General features: G+C 42.2%; 1 protein-coding gene across 2 annotated transcripts in view; it reads left to right on the top strand.

Moving 5' to 3' along the window:
• Window positions 1-280: 280 nt before the first annotated feature.
• The window catches only part of slco5a1a (solute carrier organic anion transporter family member 5A1a), a 42437-nt gene continuing 19641 nt past the window's right edge, over window positions 281-23076 (top strand). The window contains exons 1-4 of one of the 2 annotated variants that reach the window (XM_030074462.1): window positions 281-433; window positions 2199-3604; window positions 21574-21706; window positions 22505-22725. In XM_030074462.1, coding sequence (XP_029930322.1) covers window positions 2641-3604; window positions 21574-21706; window positions 22505-22725 — 1318 coding nt within the window. In that variant the 5' untranslated portion in view covers window positions 281-433; window positions 2199-2640. Of the gene's footprint in view, window positions 434-1869; window positions 3605-21573; window positions 21707-22504; window positions 22726-23076 lie in introns of those variants that run through there. The other variant, XM_030074463.1, reaches the window with a different exon arrangement.

Raw genomic sequence — 23076 nt, 5'->3', positions numbered from 1 at the left:
AAGTGAAGCCAGATAAGTAAGAGAAAATCCAACTTTATGGTACAGGCCTCTGATCATTCCGTGAGCTCATGTTGCAAATGTGTATATTATGCACTGTATGTATACCTTTGTTTCTAAATTTAAATATTTTTCTCATTTAAAAAAAGTTTATAAAATGAGCTCCTGACCAAAAAAAAAAAAAAAAAAAAAAAAAAAAAGTTTGCCAACCTCTTGCTGCAACGTTCGGTTCTGTTTTATTTTGAAGAGAAACTGGAGTGTGTTCCGCCTGTGTTCCGGTGGAGTCCGGCTGGCTTGACGCCGCTCCGTCGGGCTGTGCAGCGGCCAGTGTTTGGCTGTGATGCGGGAGGTTTTGGACGCACCGGGGGTGTTGGTGTGACCGTATGAGCGGGCTGTTCTGTCGGAGGATCGCCGACTCCGCCATGAGGAGCGAGAGGTAAAAAAAAACACAGCACCGCCGGCGTTTTCCTTGCCGTTTCATCCATTGAACGGGAGCGAGCTGCCTGCTTTAGACTGGTGTCAATTTGTAACCATGATGTAACGTAACACTTCCGGTGGCAGATGCTCGCTCCAAGTCTGCCAAACTCCGTTGAAAAAAACTGCATTTAATGATGTTTGTCGTGGTAAACGCATCTTCCAACATATCCACGTAGTTTTCACTAATTTATAGAGCTTATTGTTATATTCGGCATGGACAAAATCCACCGTATGGCTTTCAGTCTAATAAGGTTTTTATAAACATCCCTAAAGTCAGCGTAACGGTATGAGGTATTGACGTTACTCGTGGCTGCTAGCGAAAAGTGTGAACCAATTTTAAACAGTTTAATTTTGAATTAAAATTTGGTTAGTAGGTAAATGTACGACTGCCGAATTTAGCATTAGACCGCGACAATTCTTTACAAGATATTAAAGTCATGTTCTACCGGTTTTGTATTTTTCTCAGTTCGCGAGAGCACAAAAGTTAGTAGATTTTAATGGAGACTGGTGTGAGGGTTTCTTCATACAAAGCGACATGACACCACACATCACAGTCTCCATAGAAAATAATGGGCACAACTATTGTTTAAAAGGTAGGCTGCTCTTCTTTCTGGTTTAGTATTCTCTAAATTGTCTCTGGCTCTTTGTGTTCAAGCCACAAAATATAAATGCAGTGTCGTTTTTTTATTAGCTTGTTTATTTCATAAACATATTCACCGCAATAATCTCACTTTGTCTTTTGCTGTTGCTCTTCAGTACAACTAATAACTAGTGCCGTACGTCCATTCATATATTTGTGTTCAGAAAAAAAAATCCTAATGTAAAAGAAATAAACCCAAATGCCAAAATTTAGAAATTGAACTCATTTAAGGCAAAAGTCCTGTAACAAAATGGTTCAGTGAAAATAGTCTTTACCAAAACTAGACCTACAGCCCCACAAAATATGTTAAGCAGTTCAAAACGGATTAGCAGCACAGTGGATTAGAGCTAGTATATTAATACTAATTGGGGCTTATTTCTCAATACTTTATTAATAAATGCAAATAAACTATTAAGAAAGCAGCTCTAATCCAGTGTGGGGATAATCCTTTTTTGAACCAATTCTCATGCAGCACCTGGCCTAAATATAGATGGGATGTGCACACCTTTTTTATTATTATTATTATTATTATTATTATTATTGTTCTTGTTATTACCACTTTCACATAAAAATCGTCTTTGCATTCTTCAAGTCCTTCTGATAAGTTTGTCGTTTCATTTGCATCACAAATTAAACTTTTTTTTTTTTACGCTTTTGTTTTGAAGGCGGGGTCCCGTTTCCGGTTTTGCACGTCACTAAATGTGCTGACTTGTGCAGCCAAGCACTGCGGTGTTTCTCAGTGCAACATTATCAGCTCGTCACCGCCTGACTCCAATCAGCCTGCTGACACTTCTCTGTTTTCCTTTTTTTTTTCGTCAAATTATTTCCTCTCTTAAATCAAATTTTTTTAAAAACGCTTCCATCACCGGGGATTTACACTTTAATTTCTGACTAAATGACAAACTGTCTGCCTGCTGGGAGGACAGCCGGTGCGGTGATAATACTGGGGGATGCCCTTGACTTGGAGAGACAGAGAGAGAGAGAAAGAGAGAGAGAGGGAGAAAGGGAGAGCAGCATCACCATGTAAGGTACCGCTATGAGGGAATAAAAACAATAGGATTGTGATGGTGTTGTGTTTTGGCAGGGGTGTCAGAGATGCGGCGCAGACTCTGCAAGTTCACCCTGTCCCTGCGAGGCGTCACAGCAGCCACATTTTGCTGAGAGAAGCCGCCTGGAAAGTGGAAATGTTGTGCATCTGCTGGGAGTCCCGAGCTGAGGAGGCCTGAGCGTCTCCTCCTCCACATCAGATGGTGGCAGAAGGCAAGTGTGCACGGCAAGATAAACAAACCAGCTCTGTAGATAAGCAAACGCTGAGGCGCTGAGCCCTTTTCCCTTCTCCCCTCTTGGTTGCCGCTCTTGCTTTTTTGTGGGGTGGCCTTTCTTGGCACCACAGACGCTGTTTGAAAGACTTGATGTACCTTTTTAATAATAAATGAGCCGGGCAACAGCCTCTGAACTGTAAATGCAGGCTTAGTGGACTGTTTATTTTTTATGCACTGAAAGAAAGCCGGGTTTGACTGGGAAAGATGGCGACTGAGCACGAGGAAAACGAGCTGTCCGAGTCCCTTCGGAAGGAGTACAGCTCCTCCGGCGAGCTCGAGGAGACGGGCGGCAACTTGAAATCCAAAAGTTTGCCGGTTTTGAACGAAGTGGCGCCACAGGAGGAGACCTTGCTGACCGGCTCTGTGCAGATGAACATCACTGCCGAGGAGAGCACAGAGTTCATCCAGCCTCCGGCCAAGACCGAGTCCTTTCAGGCCGAATCCCCGACAAGAACAAACTACCTGCCCAAGCCAGGTAAGGCGGCGCTCAACAGGCCGAGCTCCTACATGGAGAACACCGAGATCCGTAGGAGTAAAAACCTGGCGAGGAGGAAAGCGCCGGGATTTTTCGCCGCCAGGCTGGCTCAGCTCCGACTGCCCAGCAGGAAATATCTCAGCGTCATCCTGCAGGACTCTCGCTGCTTCCTGTTCTGCATGTGCTACCTGACGTTCATCCAGTCGCTCATGGTGTCAGGTTACCTCAGCAGCGTCATCACCACCATCGAGAAGCGCTACAGCTTGCGCAGCTCCGAATCGGGCCTCCTCGTCAGCTGCTTTGACATCGGGAGCCTCCTAGTGGTCGTCTTTATTAGCTACTTTGGCGGACGGGGCCAGAGGCCTCGCTGGCTGGCGGTGGGCGGGGTCTTCATCGCCGTGGGCGCCGCTCTCTTCTCTTTACCTCACTTCATCTCGCCGCCCTACCAGATCCAGGAAGTCAACTCGTCTTCGGCCAATGAAGGCCTGTGCATGAACAGTAACGCCAGTGGCAGGGACCACGTCGATGTCGCCTCCTGTCCCAGAGACCAGGAGGGAAACGAACACAACCTGTATGTGGCGCTGTTTGTCATCGCCCAGATCCTGGTGGGGATGGGATCCACACCCATCTACACCCTGGGACCCACCTACCTGGACGACAACGTCAAGAAGGAGAACGCCTCCTTGTATCTAGGTAAGAGTGTGAGCTTGTGGGAGTGCGTGATGAAACACTCGACCTCGACAGTCTGCAGGGCTTTCATTCCAATCAACAACATCGCTCGAATTTCAGTCGATTTCATGGATTAGTTCCTCCTGTTTGTGGTTGAAGGTGAGCTAATCGTTGAAATCAGCCGCTGTTGTGATTGGTTGAAATAGAAACCTGCTGGCTGTAAGGTCACCATGGCACATGATCGAGAATGACCGATCTAGACTCTATTTTGTTGATGTCAGCTTTGAACTAGGTTGCATTTACACCAAGTCTGTTCTGATTGGCTCATCTGAAACTTTGCTTTTATTATTATTATTATTATTATTTGGTCCTTTGGTCAAGTTGATTTGTCCAGGAGAGAAGAGTTTCATCCGTGCTGTGGATGCACCAACTAACCCGAATATGTCTCAGCCCTCTCTCAGGAAAACTGTTGTGAGAATGTAAATCAACCAGTCCAAAACACAAGGCATTATGGGTAGAAGAAGGTGGATCAAGAACAAAATTAAGTGTTGGCAGGACGACAGGTTACCAAAACTCTGTCCAATAAACAAATGACTTGAAAGTCATGTGACTTTTGTGTACAAGCCTTGCAAACGGGAACCGAAAGGACCTAGAACTTTGTCACCAGGAATGTACTGATATGACTTTATACCCTACCAGTACCTGGTACAAAACGTTAAAGGGCCAAACCATTGATTCTGAATATTTGGCCCATTTACTAGAATTTCCCCACATTTTACACTGTGGCAAACCATTTTGCAAATCATGCAGGGTTGCTAAAGATTTCACAGCATATAATCAAAATCCTTGTGTTTTCCGATTTGTTTTTTTGGTTGAAACAGCCGCCCTATAATGTTCTGCTTCTGTGGCTAACAAAGTCCTTAACATTCAGAAACCACACAGCTGATAATTGGCTGTGTAAAGCAAAACGTTTCCCCGGGGACTATTTTCCCTGGCGGAGGGAGCCTTTCACTCTGCTCTAATTTCCTGAAAACCCAACAGTGCTGCTGTCTCTAGGAAAACTCATGTGGAGGACTTTTTTTCCGCCAATGGAATACTGGTGTGAAGAGTCTGAAGTCTCTGAAAGTTAATTTCAGTGGAATGAATGGAAACCAACGGCTGGAGAAAAGGGAGGAGAAATGATACTAGAGTTCTTAACTACGAATGCTCGCTTTGATAAAAGATGAAGTTTTACTACTAACATGCAGAGTCACTGGTATGGTCCTTTAAGTATCGTCCGATACCGAGAACTGATCCAATCCTCTTCCCACTGTTTTGAGAAATATAGGCATCTGTGTGACAAAAACGGAGAAAAAAGACTTACTTTTATTTCATCGGTCATTGAAAAAAGGGTCAGAGTCCGACTCAAGTCCGAGTCCTGGACTCAAGCACTCAAAGTATTGCCCATCCATAAAAAACGTCCTGATTCATCCGTGTTTAATAGGGCCTTAACTGTGTCAAAAATACTGGCAAATGTTCATGGAGAGTTAGCAGAGCCCAAAGTGATGACTTCAGTTGTCTTCCTTAGTCTGCCTAGCAGCCAAACAACCCAGACTATTCATTTTTATAACGATATGAACAGAGAAAAGGAAACAAATTTGGCACCTTAGCCTTCTTACTGAAACTGGAAGCTGACAAAGTTTGGTGTTTTTACTTTAATAAATTACCAAAGCCATTTATCATTTAGTGAAATCACAGTTGATTAATTTTCTGTCCACTGATTAACTGGCTGCTCTCTTCAGCACAAGTCTTGTCAGCCAACATCTGAAGATGCCGACTCGGCTCTTGTGCCTTGTTGAGCGCCGATACAGGGAAGGCGGAGCTAGCATTTCCTCGGTTCCTCTCACCACCACCACCTGATTTTCAAACACTCCCTGCAGAAAGTTCTGCTGCCAAATTGACTATCTGACCTTCGACTCCAATCAGAAACCCCCGCCCTCCGTTCCCATTCACATGCTGTCCCAGAAGTTCTCGCCCCAGTAGCCTCAAACAAGCCAAAGCCTAATTAAACCAACGAGAAAGAGTTGGGTTATGAAACAAAAGAGGCAACGTGGAAAGGGGAGGTCTTGTGTGCATTCCTGCTGCTGGGATGAAAAAAAAAGAAAAAAGCTCCACACGGACTCTTTTTTTTTTTTTTTTTTTTTTTTTTAAATAGAGCCATGGGACCAACGACAGGGAGGCTTTGACCCGTTAGTGGCACAGGATTACCTGCAGGGGTCTGTAGAGTATGGAGAGGTGTGAGCAATGATTTTGACACCAATCACATGATCTTTTGACATCAATCACATGATGATAGAGTTGGCTCATAATTAGTTTTAACAGTTTGCAATCATCTAATAGAATGCAGTGTTCAGCCTTTTAAAAATTCTAACTCAAAGGTGTACAAGTGTGATACATTTACAGTCTTTCAAAAAAATAGATGTGGAAAAGTGCGAACGTGAACGGAGAAATGACTCCCCACCAGTTGCCAAATGCTGTTGAATCTTTGGCTGTAAATCAGCAGAGCAGCGAGCCAGGAGCACAGGGTTACCTGCGGGGGTCCAGAAAGAATGGAGACGTGTGAAAAATGATTTTCACTACTGTCAGGTTTTACAAGGCGAGGACATTTAAAATATATCCTGCGGGAGGGAGTTTGGGAAAAACCCTGGAAATACAGATTTACTGCAGCTTGCTTACTTACTTATGAAAGAATGTGTATAATAAGAACCTGAAAAACAAGAATTAAAAAACAAAAAAAAAAAGATGAATGCACAATGCATAGAAGTTTAATAATAATGATGATGACAGTAATAGTAGTAAAAATTTGAAAAGACAAGTGGAAAAGTGTAGGAGTTTAGAATCGGAAAATCACCTCAGGCTCTGCTGCTGTTGAGCTTTTGGCTTTGAATCACTGAAGCAGCCAGTCGGTGGTGTAAAGATATCTGCAGGAGCCTGGAGAGTATATGGAGCAGCGTGAATAACTATTTTGGCAACATGTTGGACAGTATGGGAAGAAAAAAAATCTATATTTATGTAAGTATATATATCATGCAAAAGTCTAAAAATTAACCACCTGGCTGCAAAACTGTCTTCTGAAACACAACGTATGATATCATCAAGATAATTTTAACCCCAAGGTTTCAAAAAAAATTCTAATAAAGATTAGGGCTGGGACAATATTTTTATCTCTTTATTCAATATGTATTGCAATTCTTAAGTATTGTGATTCGGTATTACAATTTATCACATTTTTGTTTTTTCAAAAAAAAAAAATATGTAGTTTGAAAAAATGCTCTGACTGCAGTGAAATGGCTGCTTTGGGGGCGAACATCATCACACATGAATCAAATGTGGCTCATTGAATCCACAAGAGTCTCAGCTTTCCAGTCAAAGCCAACTGATGCAGCTCCAAGACTGTTTAGGCCCCAGCCTGCACACACACACCATTTTACAACAGGCCACAGGAACACATGTGGACTGCAGGCTTTGGGGCCCAAACTGCATGGGATTAGCAGAAGGTGGGCATATCTGCAAAGGGGAGAGCCGTGGCTGCCCAGAGAACCCGTTTTCTTTCACACATCTGGAGGTCAGAGGTCAAGGGACGCCACTGGAAATACCAGGTTTTCCCTCACTGAAATTTAGCCGAACTTTAGAGCGATCTTTAGTCCCCTTACCAGCAACATTGCATGACACAGATTCCTTAGGTTGTCCAGTTTCATATGATACGAGTATCTTTACTATAACTCAAGTCATTAATAAGAAAAATGTATAAAAATAAAGAATTCTGGAACCCCTTCAAGACCCTATAAACTCAATCGACAAAAAAAGTGGAATAAGCAGGTGATTCGACGTTTTGAGTCTGCTTGGTTCTCATCATCGGCGTGGTCGGCTGGTAGATTACCTGCTCATTCCGCATTTTCTGTCAGTGGAGTCAAAATGGTTTCACTTAAACCAACCCTCGGAAATTTTCCACCATGCACTTTTAATGTTCGACGAGGTGTGGAGAGACTGTGGGAATTTCTAATGGAAAGGTTTAGGGACCGGAATACGAATTTACCCTCCAGCCAACTGCAAAATACTGTTGGATCTTTGTCTGTTGCTGGTAAATTTATCTCCTTTACCAGCCACTTTGGCAGGGAACCAACCAGTATTTGGCAGTCGCATCGTCTTTTGGAAAAAAAAAAATAAAAAAAACTTTGCCTGGTAATAACACACTTGAAGCACCCACTAAACTTTGGGTGGCCTGCTGCCAGTGCAACCGGTAAATGAAAATGTTTGTTTCCCAGCCTGACAGTTTACGGTCAGCAGCGGGATGGTGGTGCAGAGCAGAGTGGGTACTATTTGGCTGGAGAAATGTATTGAAGTTGGACGGCTGGCTTAATGGCAGCTGACAGCTTCTCCAGTCACTGTAATGGGGACACACTCAGTCACACTAAGGGACTGCAGGCTGTCCCATTGGCAGCACAGCTAGAAAATAAACACCGCTCATCGAGGAAAAACAGAAAAATTGGGGGGACAAAATAAAACTCTGCTTAATTTCTTCCAAAACTCAAATGAAGAAATGCCCACCAGTCAAAAACCAGCAAATTTTGTGGGTTCATTTGTTTGTGTCCCCTGTGATTTTACTGTGCACCTAGTAGAGAGTCAGTTTTTTAAGTGGGCTGTCTGAAGAATTAGCCCACTAATTGGTCTCAAGAAAGGCCTGTACTTAAAATGGGCTTTGCTGTGGAGGAGCTTAAGAGTGAATGCGCTTCTTGGCATCTTGATAATAAATGCTTAATCAGCTTCTTCTTAAATGGATTGTTAACCCGGTTACAAACTGAGAATTTCTTATTTAGTATTACTCTTGAGTTCTATCTTCATCCATGAAGAAAAATGAAAAACACATTTTTGCAGTTCCACTTGAAATCGACATCCGCTTTGGCTGAGGTACTTTTTTTTGGGGCTCTGGATGTCGTCTGTAAGGCAGCACCAAAGGGTTTGAGTTAGCTATGTGGCTGTGACTAGAGTTAGGGTTAAGAAGCACCGCCTTACAGGCAACTTTGAATGCATTTAAGTAGACTGGGCGCATCTCTGCAGTGTCAGCAACGATGTGAAATGATTTTCAGCGGTGGGTGATAGGCGTAACTGTCATTGTGTGAACTCTTTAGGAATTAGTTTGAACATAACAAATGTTTATTTACACGAAAATGTTCTGTACTTTAGGTTTAAGAAGCACAAAAAGAACTGGAAAAGATCTGCGTGGTGTGTTCGAGCCTTTGTGCTTGTGTCAGCCACTCCTGCAACCCCTGTCTACTTCACAGTTTCTGTGTGCTAACAACTGATGAAACTTTAATTAACTTGGCATATTTATTTTAAGACAGCTTTCCAAAACCTTTTTAAAACTGATGGGAGTTGGGGCAGTATCTTTGGCATCATTACAAATATCAGATAAATAAGCTATAGCACAATATTATAAATTCCAGCAACACAAAAAAGTCAAATACTTGGCCCTAGTAGCCAGTTATCATTTGAAGGCCCTGTTCACCATTTTCCATCCAGGTAATTAATATTGGATTTAGATTTAAAACTTTTTCTGTGGTGGATATCCAAAAAGGGATAATCTTTCAGCACTGCAGCTGTCACTGTAACCAAAACTGGTGTCAAAATATTGACAGGTATGGAGCCACAATCAATATCGCCTTCATGTGCCACTGCTGCAGACGCTGTGCAGGATTTTGTGACAGCATTCTGGCTGTGAAGTGGCCTGTGCACCAGGGCGTGCAGAACAGGCATTGTTATGCTTTGAAACCCCTTTTCCAATTATTGTATTTGTTTAAAATGGCTTTAACTTGTTCCAAAATGCACTTGAAGGGGTTTTGGAGCATGCGTTTGCAGGTTTGACTCTCAGTCTTTTGTCTGCATGCATGTCTGTTATTGTTCTTGGTTCAGCCTTTCCAGAAAGGGCTGACGGTACACAGGCAGACCTCTTATGCTACTTAGGCTTTTTAGGTCAACAGGTTCAGGGAAAGTCAGGGAATTCAGTAAAATATTTAGGACAAGTCATGGAATATCTGGAATTTTGTCAGCCTCAATTTAAAAAATCAGTCAGAACCAAATGTAATGTTCAGTTGTGTTAATGTTGTGTACATCCCCTAGAAAATAAAAATGATTAATAAACCTTAGTACATTTCATACTTACATTTTACATCATCTTACATTTCTATAGGTCATGGAAATTCTACATTTTGGTCATGGTATATTAAAAGGAAAGACAAAGGTCATCATCAGTAAAAGTGCAGTCAAACTGTAGATTCAGCAGCAATGTCCTCATCGTACTAAATTCAACCCAACTGTGTCGTCTTCACGCACTCAGGTTTTTAAACAAAAGTGATCAAGCTTGTACAAAGCGGGGGGAAGGGGATTTCCTGGCACGGGCCTACGTTACACACAAACCAAAATCAATCAGCACCATTTGTCTCGTAATCCTTCGGCAGATCAAAGGCCCCTCGCGGTTTCCCTCAGCTGCTGATTTGAGATAAAAGACTGTCCGAGGCGCTTTGAGGGCGTTTTAAAAACTCCAGCAAACCTTAAGTCAGGTCGCCGAGCGAAGCGGGGACACGGCCGGCCCGGGGGCACACAATGCTGCATATTCTGTGCGGGCTCTGCCTCGCCTCGGATAATAACAATAAGGCGAGGGGGGGTCGACATCACAGCGGGATAAAGACGTGCTTTATTCCTCGCAATTTGTTATTTAAAGAGGATCCAGTTGGACGGCGAGCCTAAGTTCACATGAGACAAGGGCGCTGAACGCTCTTGTCAGGGTTTTTCATTCGACATGTGCTGAGTCTCACTGCCTTTGAGTTTTCCACTGGAATACAGTGAATTTGCAGGGTGAGGAGTCGCTTTGGGTCTTTACTGGGATGCCCCCAGGGACCCCAAACCCAAACTGCACAGTGCACAGAACACAATAGAAAACCGTGTTGTTGTGCCCCAGTATGGCTGCAGCACGGCACGCTTAATGCTATAGAGTCGACATTCTGGCCTGTGCAGACTCTGGTTTGTCGCAACCTAAATATGAGATCATGCCCGCAGGCGTAACAGACGTCCATTAGAATAATTCAGCACAATATTGCTTTGTAACCCCAATAAGAGATGCTCTGTTTCGTCCCCATGTGAGGCAGCAGGCCACACTGCAGCCACTTGAAATGTTAATGTGCCAGCTTAGACACGCGTGTATGGTTTTTTAGTAGCCTTAACAGCGCCGTGGTATTGTGCGAGTGTGCTTCGTCATTTCACAGCTCTTTGCATGTGACTGAAGCAGCACTGGTTCTCCTGAGGCAGGCCTTCAAGCTCGGTTCATATGTTTTCTTGGAAGGCGGTTCATATCTATTTGAGAATACGACACACAAACAAAATAGCAATATGAACTAATGGTGTGCAGAGCAACATCGACAAAAGGGGGTCATGTACTCTGCCTCTACCTGTACTTCACTCTGTGTTCTCTAGTTACCATGAAAAGGATCCCCGTGTTCATTTTATTCATTCGGTTACATTTTGTACCGTCAAGCTTCAGCTGAATGGAGGCGTCGGCTACTCTGCTTTTAGTCCTCCATGGTAACCCTGCTCAGATAAATATGTGGAAAGTAATTGAGTGCATTTACTATATTCCTGTACTTCAGTCCAGTTTTGAAGGTCTGCCACTTGACTGACACGAATATTTCCATTTAATGAGAGTTTCTACCTTCCCTGCGCTAGGTTTCAGAGGGCAACCTCGTACTTTTTCCTGCATTGCGTTGTTTCTGACGGCGGGAGTTTCTGTGCAGAAGCTTTTCCGTGCAAAACATCACATGTGCCACATTGTTGGTAAACCAGCCAAAAAGATATGGAGCTACATTTGCAACATTTTTAATGCATGACCTTTTTTACTGGAGTGTACTTCCATTGTGGTCGTACTGCTTTGACTTAAGAGAAGGATCAACCGAGGCACTGAAGTGATGACTTTGTCTCAGGTGAATGACGTAAAATTGACTTGTTGTCATGACCGTGCTTACAAGTCCTGATTTGACTGCTGAGATACAGAAAACACGTCTGTGTTGCATACAAGGAAATAAGAAATCTGAACTGGGAAACTTTTACTGCAGTGTGCAGTGGAGCCTGGTGGGCTTTGGCCAAATGTAAAATCTGCCATATGCCATTTGGTGGATGCTTTTATCCAGAGCACCTTATGGCACCGTGAGTGCAAATATTTTCCTATTAGTGACCTCAGTAGGCACTGAACCCGTAACGCCCGGCGGTGTTAAGTGCCTTGTTCCTCCCCATTGAGCTTCACAGGACATTTTTCACATCATCAACAGCTCACACAAGCCGATAAAAGCCAAATTGAACAAATTAGCGTTAAAAGAGAATACTGCTCAGCTGGAAAATATCCACGCTTGTTGCCTACCACAGCTCGCATATTTGTGAAGATAAACCGCTCTGCTCTATACCAGCCTCTGATATAGGTCGGGTTTTTCCACTGTGTGGCTTGGAGCTGGTTTGCGGGTGGAAGATTGGCATTGTCGATTAAAAAAAAAAAATGTACTTTTTGCATGAGAAAAGGAAATGGTTTCATTATAAGCCACTGTGTGCGCTCTGTCTTCTTTTCCAGCACTATGTGGCTTCCTCGTGCTCTTGTGACGGGTTTTATATGTGGTTTGGTGCATATGCAGCCCCAGCTGGTTGTTGTTGTTGTTGTTGTTGTTGTTGTGGGTTTTTTTTTAAGCCTACAGATGCAACATGACCGTTTCTGAGAAATTAACACCAGCCACCAGACAATTGCCAGTCAGTTTTGGCTTTGGCAGCTGTTGTTTGAAAGTAGTGCTAATTCTAAAAATTGTATTTGGTTGCTAAAATTAATGAATTATCGGCTTGCCTATATCTTCTCTTTCTGATATGAAACAGGTTTTTAATATTGTTTGATAATATCTGTCATCATTTTATTTTGCATTTGAAGTATTCTTTTTTTGTTTTGTTTATTCAAACACTTCATTAAAAAGATGTTTACTCTAGTAATAGCTTTGTCTTTGTTTTTGTATAGTCATTTTCAAATTTGAAGACATTTGAATATCGGCACAAAATATGAGCTATCGACAGCTTCACTGTAAAAAAAAAAAAAAAAAAAAAAAAAAAAGGAAAATGTATTAGTCCTGGAAAAAACCCACATCAGTTGAGCTCTACAAGCAAAGACATAGCGCTGCACAATAAATTGTACATTAATCGTTAATTCCGATTTTGGCTTCTGTAATGAAATGAACATTACGTTTAAAATTCATGCTCCGCTGGTTTGTTAAATCAAGTGCTCCTTATGCTATCATCTTAGTTTTTCAAAGCTATTTACAATTCCCCTTTTGACTGCATGATGATGACAATGATGATGCATCTGAGGATGATGCCAAATAATCAGCAAATAATAGCCTTGAGGGTTGTGCAGTTTTAGGTGGAGCACCCAGAGTTTCTTTTCTTTTCTTTTTTTTTTTTTTTTTTTTTAGCTAATACTCTTATAATTAATTGTCATGTATTTTTTTTCTCAGAATTTTCCTGTAATGGTTGATGTTTTTTTTTTCCTTCAAATTTTCTGATACTTAAATGATAATTTTTGTGTCACTTTTTTCCCCACTAGTTTTCAGGTGATTTCTTTTGAATTTGTTCATCACCTTTCTCTCCATTTTTTTTTTTTTTTTTGAGAGAAATCAGGTGAATTTGCTCAGGTTTCAAAGGGTCATTTCATTAGGCATCAACCACTACAATACAAAAATATGAGTGATAACTTTAACATTATGCTTCGATCTGTCCACTTTGAATCTGTTCCACATGTCAGCATATCACCGCTGGACAATTTCATAATTAACACAAACCAAAATATATTTTCTTATCAGAGTCCTGAGAGCAAAATAAGTTCAAGTCGGCGTCCACAACATGTTGGAGTCTGAAAACCTCCGCTCTAGCTGTGTTGAATTCTGAGGTCTTGACTTACAGTCGAGTTTTAATAGGTCATCTCATGTCTGGTTTCCTGTTTTTGTCATTACGCCCGCTGTTTGTTCATTTGAGTTTATTTTTCATCGAGATAATGACGGACTGACAAACAGGAACCATGCTCACAGATGGAGGCATGTGAAAACCCACAGACCAGCTATAACAGACCCTGAGCTCTGTCTTTGTGTCTGTCTGGCCTTTTTGGAATCTCTCAGCGGAGTTTGTGGTCGGAAATGAACTTTTCTGAGTTTTTATTTGCCGGCACAGACAAGTTATTAGGGACATTTTTCAACATTTTCATTCAGTGTCCTCAAGCCCTTGGCCTATAAACCATCTGCATCCATAAAAGAATTGAATTTGAATAGGATAGAAATGTGATTTGGTAACAACCTTTTCTGTGATCTTTCAATAGTTTGATATTCAGAGGCATCTTTACCACCTACAAGCTCTTTAAAAAAATTAAGTCGGGGCAGCTACAGTGTTCATGAACTCAGCGTGTATAATAACAGGGTCACCTTTCCTTTCCCGAAAACAGCCTGAGCAGGTGAACCCAGGTGAAATCTCAGATCTCTTATTAATTTTTAAATCCACTTCATAATGAAAGAGCGATGAGGATCTCAGGGAGAGGACAGACTAAAGAAGTTTTTTTTTTTTTTTTAGGCTTGGAGACAGCTCAGACAGGTGCTGTGGAAGTGAACAACGGGTTTGTTGCAACTTTCATTTTCTGTTTCGGTTTCAGAAATATTAGCTTTTCCTTTGCAAGTATGGAAAACGATTAATGGGATTTCCAGGTGGAATCTAACCAGGAATTTTTTTGATCCATTATAGATTGTGTGGTGTTGTGGCTGGTAGAATGGAGTAACCTTCAGCTGTAGATGTGGCCTGTTTGACATTCATTATATTGCCCAGCAGCTGTCTGCAGCGGTTTACATTACATTGAGCTCCAACCAAAATCTCCAAACAACCTCCAACAAATTGAGTTTCCTGAAAGCACTTTGAGGTGGAAAACCTGTGGGAGCTCTGTGCACAGATAGCAACGGAGGTAGGAAATCTAATGTCGGTGCTGGCAGCTTGTTGGGAAGTTGTAACGAGGCAGTGCTGTGTCAGCAGGTTGCCATGGCAATGCCGTCATCCCACAACATTTCATTGTCCCCACCCACCCCACCATCACCACTACCACCACCAACCACCACTTCGTCCTGGCCTGGCCTCCGCTGCCTCTTTGTCTGACTGTCTGTCTGTCTGACTGTCTCTTTCTATTTGTCTCTTTCTGTCTGTCTCTCCATCCACAAGGTCGCAGGGCTCGTCACCCTGCAGCTGCTGCTGCTGTCATTTAGGAAAAAAAACCCATTCAGCCACAGTTTCATATTTTTTAAAAGTTGCAAGTCAAATTTCAAAGATGTAATGAAACTGCGAGTATAAAATGGGGAAGTGTCAGCTCCTCTTGAAACCTGTTTGTAAGAAGAAAAAAAAAAACTGTGTAAATTCAGAATTACATGGGCATCCAGGAGACAGCAAGCAATCCTTTTTTCCTCCCTGAAGCGCACACTTTATCCTCTGGCAGCACAGCCTTCCCTCTAACGTACAGCTGCCATCAATCTCTTTTACGGCCGTGTCCGTTGCTGGCCTGGCCGCTGCACGCTCATGTAATCAGGGCTGTAGAGACCCAGGCTGCAGTCACAACATTTGTTAGTGCAGCAATAATACTCCAGAGGTCATTTTTTTGCGGTGGTTATATGTATGATGGTGATGCAGTATGCTGGTAGCAGCAAAGTACCCATAATCACAGTGAAGAACATCCTAGAGGGACTTTTTATACAGCAGTTTTAACATGAACGCTGTCTGAAGAGGTCTCCTCAAAGCTTTATGCACGGGTGAGAATAAAGAATAAAATAAAAAAAATAAAAAAAAACAAGAAAAGTTGCTAATTAGCTTTCTGGTTACCTTAACAGTTGGCATTGCGACTAACAGAGGACCTTTCAGAATTTGGCTAAACCGGATCTGACCAGATCAGACTGCTTGGCTGAATCTACCTGTTGTATAACAGGCAGCATATTAAGGCTCAGCGTGTAACTCCAGCAATCTGGATGACGATTATTTTATCAGTGGCAAGCAGAGGCAGAACCGCTTAATTCAGCTTTTACACTGCAAAAAAAATCTATCTTAACAAGTCATTTAGTGTTAAAATCATATTCACCATTATATTTCCTAAAACAAGCTTGAAAAAAAGGCTGCCAGTGAGATGTGATAATCCCACTTGTTTCTTATGCAGTTTCACTTGTGTAAATATGGATATACAAGGATCAAGAAAATGACACTTGACTGAAGAAAAGTCTGGAAACAAGTTGATTAGAGTTGGAAACAAGTAGAATTATCTCCTTTTTCTATCTTGTTTTGAGGGAAACTGCATTTAAAGACCAAACATTACTGAATAGGAGACCAAATTACCTTTAGGGATGGATATTTTTTGCAGTGTGTAGTAAACATATTTAGGAGATATTTTTGTGTAGAGACACATTGGCAGCTGTTTCACCCAGAACCTTTTTCTTGTTCGGGTGGAAAAGCAGCTCAGGCAACATTTAGACTCACAGGAAATTAAAATTTCTCTGAAATGAGTACAAATGAATTGATGATGACGAATAAATTTTATGATGATGAGGCTGTTTCAAGGTGGGTAAGCAGGTCCTCTGCAGTTTCTAGGTCCATTTAACTAGCACATTACACAGTATGGCTGCAGCTACATTGACTTGCCTGTGATGTACTATGCTTTAGCTTTTCTGATTAGAACAGATATGCATGAGTTAAGCCAGGAGCACTTGGGCGCCCCAGGGTTTCCCATTTCTGTTGGAGGACCATCGCTTTGCTCTGGGCGCTACAGAAAGCTGCCATGTCCTCCCTTTTCTACCTCACTGTTGAATTCTGTCGGAGAGGTGGTCCTTTTGCGCTCATTAGCCATTTTCCTGCCCGAGTGCCAAGTGGGGCATTCAGGCGCCCTTGGCAAATCCTGCAAGTTCATAACCAGCAGTAGGAAAACACTGTTGTTCCTTGTTTTGAGTCACCAGACCAACATGCAAATCATCTCTGCGAGCGGAGTCAGAGAAATGCCGTTTCAGGGAGGGAAGGAGGATTTAATTATTCTCCTCAACTAGAATGCAATTTCTCTCAAGGTGCAGCTCCCATAATTTAGTTTGGTTTGGTTTGGTTTGGTTTGGTTTATGGTTAGGTTTGATTTTTTTTTTCCAGCAAAATAACAAATGAACTGATATTGTGTAGCCGCCCACATGGGAATCCCAGATGTTGGGCACTCCCAGCGGTGTATTCCTCGGTGTGTTTCCAGGCAACACGTACGCCATTGTCTTGGTGCTTTTTTTTCTTTCTGCTTTCAGCGCATTGTCTTGCAAGAAACATGCAAGCATTTTAAGTCTGTCAGTTTTGAATGAAATAGAGCAGAAATAATAGTTCATATTATGACAAGGACAAGGAGCTACACGCTCAGTTTTGTCCATATATGCACTGTTGATTTGGTTCGAGATTTTATCCACTTTGGCTGGTTTCTTTGCGATGAAGTTCAGCAACCTGTAATCAAATATGAAGTGTGCATTAGGTGCATAGTTAAACATAGTTATCTAAAGAGTTGAGGTGTAATTGGTAACGCTTTTCACGGTTTATTTTTCTTTTTCATTTAAACATAAACCAACAATTCAACACCCAAAAAAGCTGAATGGGGCGTTCGCCAGTCATCGGTAAAGTTTGTGCAGCACAGCAACAGAAAGCTTCCACATGCTGCTCGTGGAAATGTTAATTATTAGTCCTGATGCTATTGTTATTATCAAAATCAGCATTGAATGTTCTGCATTATCAGTGGGTTCTTTGTGCCATTCATAGTCGAAGCTGGAGTTTTTGAAGCCGTGTTGTAAAGCTCTGAGACCTGATCGTTACCGTCTTCCCCTGCGGTCTCTGTGGCAACCACAGACACTCATTCATCAGTGATTTGTGTACATTGTTTGCACAGCATTGACAACAGCGGCAAGTGAAATAGACTCATGGAAGGAGGAGGAAGAAAAGATTGTAAGTCTGCTTTTATTACAAAGGAGGGGAAGACAAACGATTCAAACCGACTCCACCAGCCTCTCCTCAAACCCATTCATGACAATAAGCAAAAGAAAGCACAAAAAAATCCTGGAAATTACTTGAAATAGATAGATACATGTACATTATTGATCCCTAATTGGGACATTCTTGTGTTACAGCAACAGGGTATCCAGACATTGTGCAGGAACAATAATAGGTTGCACAAAATATACTAGAGGAGATCTTTAGAAAAACAAACACAACAAATAAGAACATAGAAGTTATTTGTTGTGTTTTTTTTTTTTTTTAATTTTTCTAAAGATGGGCTAGATTTTTTTCTCTCTCCTGGCGTTAATCTGAAATCATGTAAGTATAGGTTTGGTTTTCTTCTTTGAGGAAGCATCTCAATCGTCTCAAGTCCTGTTGTTCAAATCCCAAGTCAAGTCCCAAGTCCTAAACTTTGAGGTTTGAGTCCTTAACAAGTCATAATTTACCAATTTATTATGCTTCTGCCTGCTATGTGTATGAACTTATTGCACATTGTCAATCAGTTTGAAAAAATAAAGTCCTGCAATGAACAGGAACCTCATCATTTAGTTTAATCCAAAGAATGACAGGGCTTACAGTATTTTTTCCACTTGCTCCTCTCACAACAGACTCTCCCCTTTTCTGTTTTTTTAACCATTTATCAATAACAGATACCTCAGAAAATGTTAGAAATAGCTGATTGTGAATTGATTTGCTAAGATTGAAGCTGCCAGCTGGCTCGGTTATATTTATGTGAGCGGTCAAGCGTAACTTCCTTAGCCTTCCTTATACCGCAAGGAAACCTGCAAGCACGGGGTAATTGCGTCATTCTGAAGCTCTGGATTTGCTGAAGGTAGACAATCAAGTCTTTCCGAGTCAAAAAGCTCAATTCCAAGTGGAGTCACGAGTCATGAATGTTGAAGTCAGAGTCGGGTTGCAAGTCTAGTCTCTGATTTTCTCAGGTCGTGTCTAAAGTCATCAAATTTGTGGCTTGAGTCCAAGTCAAGTCTGAGTGATGTGACTGGAAATCCCAGATCACCATTAAAATCTAATCAACAGAACCCCGGGCCAAAAGCTGCTGTGCACCAAATTTCAGCCAAATCCTTTCAAGCAGACAGACTTGGGTGAAAAAAAAAAAAAAACAGCCCCGGTGGAGGCAGTAAACATGAGCTGAGCGATGCAGCGAGGTGACAGACGGAAACGATGAGGTTGAAAATCGCCGTGCTTTGTGCTGATGGAGGGAAAAGCCTCTTCATATCAAACCCTGCTGCCTCAACACCAGCTCGGCCTCCATCCTCTCTCTTTCTCCCTCTCTCTCTTGCTCCGTCTTTATCTCTTTCTCTTTGTTACCATTTGGTTTTGTCTTTTTCGCTCTCTTCTTCCCCCATCTCTCTCTCTGCCCACTCTTCTTGTTGTCTCTCTGCCTCTCCCTTTGTTTCCTTCCGTCTTTTTATCTCTCTTTCCCGTTTTCCTCTCCCAATTTCTTTCTCGTATCCCTCTGTCTCTCTGGTTCCCCTTTTCTCTCTCTCTTTCCTTTACTGTGGTCAGCAACGCTTCAACGCCCGCCTTCCCAGCAGCCTGGTTGTCCCTCTGCCGCTGGTCGGCACGGTGTTGCGTAACACGGCAGCCTGCCAGCCGCGGGTTTTCCTCTCCTCTGGCTAGATAAGGGATTATCCACGAAGCCGCTGGGCCCCCTTGGAAAGCCCGAGCCCTCAATCCCATCCCTACGCTCTATCATCCGAGGCTCCGGCTGTCCCGGGCAAATCCTGTAATAGTCACATGCGTGGGAGGGCAGGCGCTCAGAAAATGAGACGTTTTGGAGACGTTATGCAGTTAAGAGTTGTACAATCAATCGCTTCCTCCTGGTCACCGAATTTCTGGAATATCTTGGAGTTTTGAGAGGGTTATATTCCAACAGGGAAACGGTCGTGGGAATTTGACAAATTCTCTGGGGAAGTCGGGGGATTCTGCAAATGGCTCACTTTGCAGGAGTACAGCAGAATTGATTTTCCAACTTGTTTCATGAAATGGATTGCCCCAGTTGGTGTCTTTTTTTAGCAAGTATTCCTCGATAGGAAGATGAACCGTAGTGTGGAAAATTCTGTGCAGTTGTTTTGAAGTTTGGAATGGGTTGACCACCCGTCCAGTTATGCCTTATTTAATTTAACAGGTTAGTGCCCCAGCGAGGTGTTGGAATTATTGGAATCATTTGTCTGTTGCTAAGTAGCTCTTACTTGATATATGGGATTGTACATTTTAAACTAGCATGTGGCTACCATTAGCATTGTTTGGCTAGGCTTTATGCAGCCGCTGGACGGACTCCTGATGTTTTGAGACCAGTAACAAGGCCAGATAATGCAAACATTGGACAAAAAAACACCAGACTGCATTATGTAAAGTGCCATTTGTCATACACTTAAATCTGTGTCCTGTCACTGTTCAAACAGCAGAGGTTTAGTGTTTTGTAGTGGGATTTTCCATGCCTGCCCTATTGACTGCAATATTAGTGGCACCAATTTGGCACGTGGTGGCTGTGACATGTTGTGCCTTCCTTCTTGATATGCACAAAGTATACATTCAACCACAATCTCATGGGTTTACTGTCATCATACCAAGGCACAACTATCAGTTTGGAGAATAATGCATTGGTTTTTAACAGTGCTGCATGTGGTGCAAGTAAAATAAAAACCAACATGAGCGGAGGTCCTGCTCGCAGGGCCGTGGCCTTGACACAACTCAGGCCTCGGTTAGATAACATGGTCCAGTGCCTGGCTGTGCCTTGAGTTTTTAAGTCACGCCACTGGATTTTTGTGTTCGCTTTTAACTTGGGCCAAGGAATTTAAGATCTTAATCCCCTCTAATTGGAGAAATCTTATTCCCAGCCTCAAGGTGGCCCCTTAATAGTGCAGTCATATGATCTGCACACATGACCCCCTCGTGACCTTTTGTACCCCGTTGTTAATGCTAGATTAGTTTGATGTGACACATAAGGTAAGGGTTAAAGAGTTAGGAAAATGTTATTTAATTAGGATAATAACATTATGATTGGACAGTTTGCTGAATAATGTCTCAGGTCAGCTTTGCACTTACACTGACTGTCACTTTTTGGTGGATTGTTTAATATCTAGAAGTTGAAAACTATATTTATCTCTGTCAGATTTTGCTAAAATCATGGGCATAAACTCCAGAGAGAGCAGGGATATGACCAGGCGACACAAAAGGCTAAATTATTGAGTAGAAACGGGGTGGGAAAGGACACTGTCTAGCTGGCTGCTGGGCCTCTCTCCTGCCTTCATCCTCAGTAATGAAATCATTTTGTTTTGCCCAGATCACATCCCTGCAATCGATAGGATAAAAAGCCAGAAAAACACCACCAACAACAAATTATTGTGGAAAAATTCAGGGAAATTTGGGTAAATATTTGCTAAATTTGCTCTCAAAATGAGTCAAGCAGGTCCACAACCATCATTTGGAGTCTTATTGTCCTCATTTAGCTGACTGGTAAAACGCTGAAGTTTCCTACCTTGAGTTTGAATTAAAGTGTTAAAATAATGCAACAGTTCTGCAACAATGACAAAATATACCTAAAACATCTGCGTATCAAAACATGTTGCTTATCCTCACTGGCTTGTATTCACTGCGGCGCCTGCCAAGATTTATTGTTTTGCTGACTCTTTGTACATCCTACTCTTTGTTTTGTGTTTGATTTTTGACTTGGATTTTCTTGCCGCAGTGATACAGATTTCCCAGGGAGATCATTAAAGTTTCAACCCTCTTCTGCCCTCCTTTCTTGTCCTCTTGTCCCCCCTGTCCTCATCTGTTTTCTTCTTCTGCTCTTCACGTCTCTTTTTCATCCACGCCTCTCTCCTTCCTTCCCCTCTTAGCTATCATGTACGTGATGGGAGCTCTGGGCCCGGCGGCTGGTTACCTCCTGGGTGGAGTCCTCATCGGCTTCTACGTCGACCCCAAAACCGTCGTCAACATCGACCAGAGCGACCCCCGCTTTGTCGGCAACTGGTGAGGCGGCTGGTGGAGCTGTAGTGTGTGTTTAGTCTGAGCATTTTCACCTTGACGCACATTTTTCTCTTCAGATCTGTAGTCAATCGGCAGAAAGATGAATCAATTAAGTAATAATTTTGATCTGTTTGTTTCATTTATCACATAAAAATAGTTTCACAAAGATCACCTTCCTTTCTTTTATAGATATCATTAACAAATTAATGCTTTGTTTTTTTTTTGTTTTTTTTTTCTTTTTGGCTGCTGGTCAGACTAAGGAAGCAATCTGAAGACATCACTTTGCACTCTGCTAACTTCTGAAGGGCATTAATCATTATTTTTTTTACATTTGACAGACAAAATGATGAGTCAGTCAGTCAAAAAACATTGTTAGTAGATTAATCAACAGTGGAAATAATAATTAGCTGCAGCTCTGGTGTCTATGTACACAGCTCATATTGCAACAGCCTGTAAGATATTACCAGTCACTAAGTTATCAGCTAACTGGCAATGGGCTCCTGCATTATATAGCGATTATAGGTGATGCTTAAAGAAATACATTAGTTTGCATGTGTGTATGATTTGATGCAAGCCTGACATTCTTTTATTTATGTGTGAAATAAGACACAAGTGAAGCGAATTGATAATAAGTCCAGTTTCTGCCAAGTCTCTGTCTTCCTTGTGCAGTTCTCAGTGAACAGGACTGTTTTAGTTCAATCGACAGTGCAAGTTGTTCGCTGCAGCCCCACACAAAGTGATTCAGCACCGCGACGACTGCATCTGTTTCTCTGCGTGTTTTAACCTCCGCCATCTGTCCAGGTGGAGCGGCTTCCTGCTGTGCGCCGTGGCCATGCTGCTCGTCATCTTCCCCATGTTCACCTTCCCCAAGAAGCTGCCGCCGCGACACAAGAAGAAGAAGAGGAGGAAAAAGGTGAGCCTGGACGACCTGTCGAGCGACGACGACGTCCTCAAGGAGAAGAGCAACAACAACAAGAGCCAAACGGTCACCTCGTCCATGGGCTTCGGCAAGGACATCAAAGGTAACGGATGAGGATTTGGAGAGTGTGTGGTTCTGTGAGTCATTGCTGAAACAAATGCCAAATTAATTGAGTAGTCAGTCAACAGAAAATCAATTGATTGGAATTTCCATGATTGATTGTATTAGTCATTTATCAGTCCGGCTTCCCGAAGATGCCCAAGATGCTAGGATTGTGTCCCATATTTCTGTTCATATCACTATAAAACTTAGAAATTTCACTTTGAGCTCTGCTAACTGAATTTCTAAATTCAATGATTAATCAGTTCATCAAAGAAAATAATCTATAGAATAATCAACATTGAAAATTATCCTTAGTTGCAGACATTTTAGTTAGGGCTACAAGGATCAAATT

The sequence above is a fragment of the Myripristis murdjan genome, chromosome 17 (assembly GCF_902150065.1).
Source record: "Myripristis murdjan chromosome 17, fMyrMur1.1, whole genome shotgun sequence".
Taxonomy (NCBI): domain Eukaryota; kingdom Metazoa; phylum Chordata; class Actinopteri; order Holocentriformes; family Holocentridae; genus Myripristis; species Myripristis murdjan.
This window is presented reverse-complemented; position numbering and strand designations above follow the sequence as displayed.